Source organism: Oncorhynchus kisutch, linkage group LG12 (genome assembly GCF_002021735.2).
Source record: "Oncorhynchus kisutch isolate 150728-3 linkage group LG12, Okis_V2, whole genome shotgun sequence".
NCBI classification, from domain to species: domain Eukaryota; kingdom Metazoa; phylum Chordata; class Actinopteri; order Salmoniformes; family Salmonidae; genus Oncorhynchus; species Oncorhynchus kisutch.
In genome coordinates, this window is record NC_034185.2 from 25,685,458 (window position 1) to 25,693,637 (window position 8,180).

At 41.1% G+C, this 8,180-nt stretch overlaps 1 protein-coding gene across 3 annotated transcripts; it reads right to left on the bottom strand.

The window, feature by feature from the left end:
* Positions 1-518: 518 nt before the first annotated feature.
* On the bottom strand, positions 519-3,518 carry LOC109900778 (uncharacterized). 3 transcript variants are annotated; one of them, XM_020496582.2, is made up of 7 exons: positions 3,397-3,510; positions 2,720-2,739; positions 2,358-2,552; positions 2,017-2,222; positions 1,722-1,766; positions 1,157-1,202; positions 519-918 (listed from the first exon to the last, which is right to left on the bottom strand). In XM_020496582.2, exons 1-7 carry the CDS (start codon positions 3,402-3,404, stop codon positions 821-823), a joined length of 618 nt encoding a protein of 205 aa, XP_020352171.1. In that variant the 5' UTR covers positions 3,405-3,510; the 3' UTR covers positions 519-820. The 3 variants fall into 3 exon arrangements, with proteins under 3 accessions (XP_020352171.1, XP_031693094.1, XP_031693092.1); XM_031837232.1 differs by having other exon boundaries at positions 786-918; positions 2,720-2,733; positions 3,397-3,518; XM_031837234.1 differs by lacking the exon at positions 2,720-2,739 and having other exon boundaries at positions 3,397-3,512.
* Between the last annotated feature and the right edge of the window lie 4,662 nt (positions 3,519-8,180).

Sequence of the window (8,180 nt, forward strand, 5' to 3'; positions counted from 1 at the left end):
CTTGCGTGACTAAGGTCACGGGAGTTGCCTGAACTCCTTTACCGGGCTGGACTCTTTTTAGGCCCGAGGTACAGGACATTTCTGGAGGAACCAGAACTCATTGTGATATTATTATATGTGTATGTAATCATTGATGTTGCTAATACAACCCGCGCAAAATAATATAGTTGTTTTTGAAGTTCTTTCCAATGTTTTAAGGGTTTATGAAAAGTTTATTTCCATCCTGACTTTTGCATAAGTCCTTTGTATTGGTGTAGACTTGACGGACCAGATGGGACTCATTCCCTCCCAAACCAAAAGGAGAAACTAATGTTTTCTCTGGTAGGCACAACCTACCTGGCACCCCTATAAATAATAACCTCAAGTCAAAACCGTTACAACCTGCATTGCTTGGTGTTTGGGGTTTTAGTCTGAGTTTCTGTACAGCACTTTCAGCTGATGTACGAAGGGCTATATAAAATACATTTGATTAGATTTGATGACTTTGTGCTTCATCAATGGCTCACTCATAAAGCAACTGAAATTCAATGACTTTAATATTTAAAAGAAGGGCAGTCAAAGCAGAACAAAGTGACAACACAGAATATACTATCAGAGTAGTCCTACAATATTACATGAGCATCATGCCATCTTATATACTATCCTAATATACTATCCTGATCGATAGGTAGAGTAGGTGCTTTTTTTAGGCTTTATTCATTATTTTTTATGTATATTTAAGTCAGCTTATCTGTGTTGTCTGTGTAATTTCTACAGTTTATTCCTCTGTTGCTGTTTTAGACCTACTTGCTCTATTTCCATTAGGTTATTATGATAAACCTCATTGTTTCCAGAAAGAAACAATCAAAAATACCACCAAACACAAAAGAAGAAGAAACATAATGAGCCCAACACATGCAAATGGTGATCTCTGGCAACCTGTAAGAGAGTAGAAAACATTAAAAGCTGTATGTCAGTTAGCTACAGTAAAGTACAATTATCACAATACAGTCAATGTTTCTGAAATGCAAACAATATAACCTCTATTAAAACATGTCATAATTACCAACAACTACATGTATGGATTATATAGTTATTAGTTGAATATAACATGTATATAAGCAACTGTAAATAGTGTAATGTTGTAGAATTGAGTTTTAATTAATGATGGACTTACAACGCCTGTCTGCCCTGATGCAATCAAGGACACTGGAACACACCATCTGGAAATGAAAACAATTGGAAAAAGACACATTGGCTTCAGAACCTTCAGAATAGTATGGAGGTTGTACTGTATATTTACTACATTACTAGCAACACGTAGACCTCTGAATAGGACTTTGACCAACAATATAAAAGAAGAAATCATGAAAATAAAGATAGACCCTGCTTGTAAAGGCACTTGAAATGAGAAAGTGGTGGATGTGGTCAAACACTGCTTCCATCTGTTAACAGTCTGTTTTTCTTACAGGCATCAACACTGATCCCCCAATAGCAGTTTTCTTAAATGACAAGGGAATGTAAATATTATACATAATGTATATATCATATTAATGTATGATTTATAGCTAGTACTTACCTCCAATAAATGTGTGCTGCGACAGAGAGCTTACAAATTACAAAAAAATGGATCTCTATAATAAACTACGTAAAATAAAAAGATGCATCAGACTAAAATATGACATCATACAGTGGTATAAAACTGAGTTAAGTGGCAACTCCTAAAATGAAAATATACATACTGGCCTGTTTCTGTGATCAGGGATGTCCACGATGGCATCTATCACCTATGAATACAATATTTAAATGTATTGAATAAAGAAGTTCAGTATACTTTGATAAAAAAAATAACATACTCAAATTTAACATTTAAAACATTATTTACACTCTTGGACCCTGTCTAATAAAATGCTTCAGTTAAAATGTCTGCTTTTGCATGTACTGTTTTTGCTAACCAGCTGAGTCTGGTTTGTGTGTCCAATTCATGAATGATCCTGACTGAATGACAGATATACACATAGAACATGGGTGAACTACCTTTGGCTTCCTGTTCAGCCGGTTCCGAATTTTACCAACTGCTGCTTTGTTGCGAGGACAGTTCAGTAGTCCTCCCTTACTCTCATGGAACAGACAGTCCACTGTGAGTATTACATCACTTCTGGTCACTAGTCTGCTGCTGTTAGGTACAGTGTAGTCTGGGTTAAAATAGTGATGCAGGACTACCAGAATGACATCTTTGCCCTCTGTCAAAAGAATGAGGGAGAAAGCATTTATTCATGTCATTAGCCACTTGATACATGTTCTATCTAGATCAACTCTGATACGGAGATAGAAGAGACAGTAATATAGTTTTGGAGGATACTTTGGGGTTTGGCTACCTGGAATCTGCGGCAGTGCTGCCTCAATATCAGTACCAGCACGAGAGACGATGGGACAGAAAGCCATGATGATATCACTCTGCGCTGGTGACAACACTTCAGTGAAGCCTCCTCCAAGTTGTCTCATAAACTGATTATGAGAACTCATAGTCTTGCCAATGGTGATGGTGTAGTACCTTATCAACCTTGGCACCTCTGTTTAATAATGGACAAAAAAAGAAAAGTCAAGTACAGACTCTAAAACTAAAAGTAGCAATGTTTTGGTTTAGATCACTGCCCAGACAGCTATAAGCCTAACCTAAGATCTGACCTTAAACATTATTTAAATAAGTGGTAGGTCTGTGTCCTGTTAAAATAATTACCTCTGCGTTCCATTCTGGACATGTAAGTGGAGTAAACAGGGAAAAAATATGCATCATGTAACAGACAATAAAATACATATCTTACTGAATAACATAACAACCAGTGTGCAGACAATATAAGTATTTTCAAGTCATCTTTCACTTTCATTCTGACTATGACAGACCCCTCTGAGATAAGCTGTGCAGTCTCATACCCACATCCCCTCTTGCATTTATTGGACCTTATGATCTATAGAAAACATAAAGTGAAAGTGGATTGCTCACATCTATTTTACACCCATATAATTAGTATCATAAACCTCATATTTTCCAATATGCACCAATAGCCTATACACACCACATCAATTTTACTTATTCATATATCATAGTGGTGTTACGATAACTCATGCATTGCTCATTGTTCATCCTTCCTTGAGTTTTCAGAGAGGTGCTCTCCTAAGAACAACTAATCTGAGACATAATGACTTCATTTACACAGGCAGACCAATTCTGAAGTTTTGACAAATAATTAAAAAAAGAGCTGATCTTATTGTTCAAAAGACCAATTAGTGAAAAAAAGATCAGTCTTCGTTGTTTAAGTACAAATATCAATTGAACAAACGATACACAGATCAGATCTGCCTTTAACTGTATCATGTCTAAGTTAGTGCTAAATGTAAAGAGGAAAATTGACTTACTGAACCATAATGGTGTGTGAATTTCTTTGGATGATGACTATTGAAAGACAATCTGACTCCCTTCTTTGATGCCCAGAGGAAAGTGAAAAGTTCACAGCTTGAGGGAAAAGAGGAGGAGAGATGGTTTTATCAGAAACAGCTTCACTTTCATATTCAAGAGACACTATAGCAGGCTTTTAAAACTACAGCATGACCTGTTTTTTTCAACTGGCATTTAGTTAAAGATTGGTATGCCATAGTGAACCATTAGCCTCCAAAACAACCTAAAAAGCCTCTATAACGATCGTTGTCAAAGTAAAAAGAAAATAAAAAGGGGTAACTTGTCACTAACACTGAGTATTATTCAGACAGAAATCGCATCCAGTATTGTTAATTTGTTTTGTTAGACTTCAGTGCGGCTTTTGACATTATTGATCAATAGATTAGATTAGATTAAACTTGGATCAAATACACTACAACGAAATGCAGTTTGCATCTGACCAGAAGTGCAAATAAAAGAGTGCAAAAAATGTACAAGTGAAACAATTAAATACAATGTATGTTATTAAGTGTGATGTATAAATGTGCAATGAAGGCAAATGGCAAGTACAAATGACAAGTCTTAATGTGCAATGAAGGGAAATTGAAAGTGAAAGGATACATGCAACTGAATTGCAGGGATATCAGCAATGAGGTTACTGAGGTAGACATGTACAACTGAAAGATTTCCTTAATCAGACTTTGAAAAGCAATGTCAGAGTCCAGTAGTACCGTGAAGAATGCAAAGAGAGTAATGCAACAAGGTCCCTGAGAGGCAGTACTAAGCTTGCGGGTGGATATGGCTAGTGCAGTGTCATAGAGTTCATAGTCCGCTGCTGGAAAAACGTATGTGTGATGGATTTACACCCCCAGCTATATTTATGATAAAGAGTTACCTGTCTAACAGAACACAGAGGGTGTTCTTTAATGGAAGCCTTTCCACCATAGTCCAGGTAAAATCAGAATTTCCCCATGGCAGCTGTCTAGGCCCATTTACGTTTTTAAATTTTTACTAATGACATGCCACTGGCTTTGAGTAAAGCCAGAGTTTCTATGTATGCGGATGACTCAACTCTATACATGTCAGCTACTACAGCGACTGAAATGACTGCCACACCTAACAAAGAGTTGCAGTTAGTTTCAGAGTGGGTGGTAAGGAATAAGTTAGTCCTTGTAAGCGGTGCGTAACTGGCTGCAGGGAATTCAGACGAAGTCAGGAGAGCAGAAATGGGTAACAACCGGAGCAGTTTAATGATGCAAAAACACAAACTGCACCCAGAACAGCAAAATACGGGTAGAAATAACCCGTCGCACACCAGTCTGAAATGTACAATACACTTACAACAAACAAGTCCACACACAGACATGGGGGGAACAGAATGGAGCAAACGGCGTACGCCTGGGCCCCCTCGATGTCCAGAGGGGGGCGGAGGAACCTCCCGCACCTCAGACTCCTGGAGCGAACCAGCCACCACTGGCCTGAGGAGAGACACATGGAACGAGGGGTTAATGCGGTAATCGGGGGGAGCTGTAACCTGAAACACACCTTGTTCAGTCTCCTCAGGACTGTAAATGGCCCCGCAAACCGCGGACCCCGCCTCCGGCAGGGCAGGCGGAGGGGCATGTTTCGGGTGACGGTGGCTGGCTTTCTGACGCAGCGCGGCGCACTGAAGGTGGACATGGGCGGCGTCCCATGTCTCCTCCGCACGCTGGAGCCTCCTCCGCAGGAGCCTCGGTCTGACTCTGATACCAAGGAGCCAGAACCGGCAGATACCCCAGTACGCACGGGAAGGGGGAGAGGTTAGTGGAGGAGTGGCGAAGCGAGTTCTGGGACATCTCTGCCCAGGGCACGAACGCCGCCCACTCCCCCGGCCGGTCCTAGTAATAAGACCGCAGAAACCTACCCACATCCTGGTTAACCTGTCTGATACAAGTGGGATGCTAGCGTCCCACCTCGACAACAGCCAGTGAAATTGTAGTGAGCCAAATTCAAAACAACAGAAATCCCATAACTAAAATTCCTCGAACATACAAGTATTATACACCATTTTAAAGATAAACTTCTTGTAAATCCAGCCAGTGTCCGATTTCAAATAGGCTTTACGGCGAAAGCACACCAAACGATTATGTTAGGTCAGCACCTAGTCACAGAAAACCATACAGCCATTTTCTAGCCAAGGAGAGGGCTCATAAAAGTCAGAAATAGCGATTAAATTCATCACTAACCTTTGATCTTCATCAGATGGCACTCACAGGACGTCATGTTACACAATAAATGCGTGTCTTGTTCGATAAAGTTAATCTTTATGTCCAAAAACCTCATTTGAAATTGATGTGTTATGTTCAGAAATGCATTGTCTCAAACAAACATCCGGTGAAATTGCAGAGAGCCACGTCAAATTACAGAAATAATCATCATAAACATTGATAAATGATACAAGTGTTAAACATACAAATAAAGATAAACTTCTCCTTAATGCAACCGCTGTGTCAGATTTCAAACCGGCTTTACGACGAAAGCACACTTTGCGATTATGTTAGGTCAGCGCCTAGACACAGAAACCCATACAGCCATTTTCCAACCAAGGAGAGTGTCAACCAGGTCTCCATGTTAGACAACAAATGTTTGTTTTGTACAACAAAGTTAATCTTTATGTCCAAATACCTGCGTTTAGTTCAGAAATCCAAAGGCACAATGCGCGCTCTCAACACCAAAACGAAAAGTAAAAAAAAGTACAATAAAAAATAGTAGAAACATGTCAAACGATGTTTAAAATCAATCTTCAGGTTGTTTTTGTCATAAATAATCAATATTTCAACTGGACAAAAGCTTCTTCAATGGAAAAGGTAAACAAGAAATGCAAATTCCCGATCACGCGCTTGGTTCATGTCTGGAAATTTCCACTGTCCTCTCATTGAAAGTGGTGTCTCCCCCTCATTTTTCAAAGTAAAAGCCTGAAACAATGCCTAAAGACGGGTCACATGTAGCGGAAGCCATAGAGATTGTGAACTGGGTCCTAAGTCTTTCTATGGTGGATAGTCTTTCAATGGAAAAACAGCCTTTCAAAATAATAGTACTTCCTGGTTGGATTGTCCTCGGGTTTTCGCCTGCCATATCAGTTGTTATACTGACAGACATTATCTTAACAGTTTTGGAAACTTTAGAGTGTTTTCTATCCAAATCTACTAATAATATGCATATCCTAGCTTATGGGCCAGAGTAGCAGGCAGTTTAATTTGGGCACGCTTTTCATCAAAAATTCATCAAATATCAAAAAAAAAATCCAAAATTCACCCCCCCCCTCAAGCCAATGTCTCCACGCCTTCAAAGCCTTGACGACAGCCAACAGCTCCCGGTCCCCCACGTCATAGTTTTGCTCCACCTGGCTGAGCTTCCTCGAGAAGAGGGCACAGGGGCGGAGCTTCGGTGGCGTACCTGAGTGCTGAGAGAGCACGGCTCCTATCCCAGCCTTGGACGCGTCCACCTCCACTGTGAACGCCAAAGAGGGATCCGGATGGGCCTGCACGGGAGCCAAGGTAAACAGAGCCCTTAGGTGTGGCAGGGTAGCTTAGTGGTTAGAGTGTTGGACTAGTAACCGAAAGGTTGCAAGTTCAAATCCCTGAGCTGACAAGCTACAAATCTGTCGTTCTGCCCCTGAACAGGCAATTAACCCACTGTTCCTAGGCTATCATTGAAAATAAGAATTTGTTCTTATCTGACTTGCCTAGTAAAATAAATTAGGTGAATGAGCATTTTAACAAAGATAATCTGAAAACAAGGCTCCCTAAATTTTATCAGCATATCGAATGCGACCCAGGCTGGCAGCATTCTGGATCATTGCTCCTCTAACTTCCCGCGACGCATACAAAGCCCTCCCTCGCCCTCCTTTTGGCAAATCTGATCACGACTCCATTTTGTTGCTCCCAGCCTATAGACAGAAACTAAAACAGGAAATGCCCGTGCTCAGGTCTGTTCAACGCTGGTCTGACCAGTCAGATTCCACGTTTCAAGATTGTTTCGATCACATGGACTGGGATGTGTTCCGGATAGCCTCAGACGACAACATTGAGTTAATTAGCAAGTGTGATGTTGTACCCACGGTGACAATTAAAACCTTCCCCAACCAGAAACCATGGATTGATGGCAGCGTTCACGCAAAACTGAAAGCGCGAACCACTGCTTTCAATCATGGCAAGGCGAACGGAAACAAGACCGAATACAAACAGTGTAGCTATTCCCTCAGCAAGGCAATCAAACAAGCAAAGTGTCAGTTTAGAGACCGGGTAGAGTCACAATTCAACGGCTCAGACAAGAGATGCATGAGGCAGGGTCTACAGTCAATCACGGATTACAAAAAGAAAACAAGCCCCGTCGAGGACACCGTCTTGCTCCCAGACAAATTAAACAACTTTGCTCGCTTTGAGGACAGCACAGTGCCACTGACATGACCCGCTACCAAAACCTGCGGGCTCTCCTTCACCGGGGCAAACAGGAGTAAAACATTTAAACGTGTTAACCCTCGCAAGGCTGCCGGCCCAGACGGCATGCCTAGCCGAGTCCTCAGAGCATGCGCAGACCAGCTGGCTGGTTTGTTAACGGACATATTCAATCAATCCCTATCCCAGTCTGCTCTTCCCACATGCTTCAAGAAGGTCACCATTGTTCCTGTTCCCAAGAAAGCTAAGGTAACTGATCTAAATGACTATCGCCCCATAGCACTCACTTCCGTCATCATGAAGGGCTACCTGACACCCTAGACCCACTC

Bases quoted from the DNA above. Each gene is read 5' to 3' on its own strand.
- LOC109900778 (XM_020496582.2), bottom strand. The intron at 1,203-1,721 runs GTATGTATATTT...TTTCATTTCCAG, and splicing joins CTGATCACAGAAACAGGCCA to ATGGTGTGTTCCAGTGTCCT. The intron at 919-1,156 runs GTAAGTCCATCA...ACTCTCTTACAG, and splicing joins CATCAGGGCAGACAGGCGTT to GTTGCCAGAGATCACCATTT.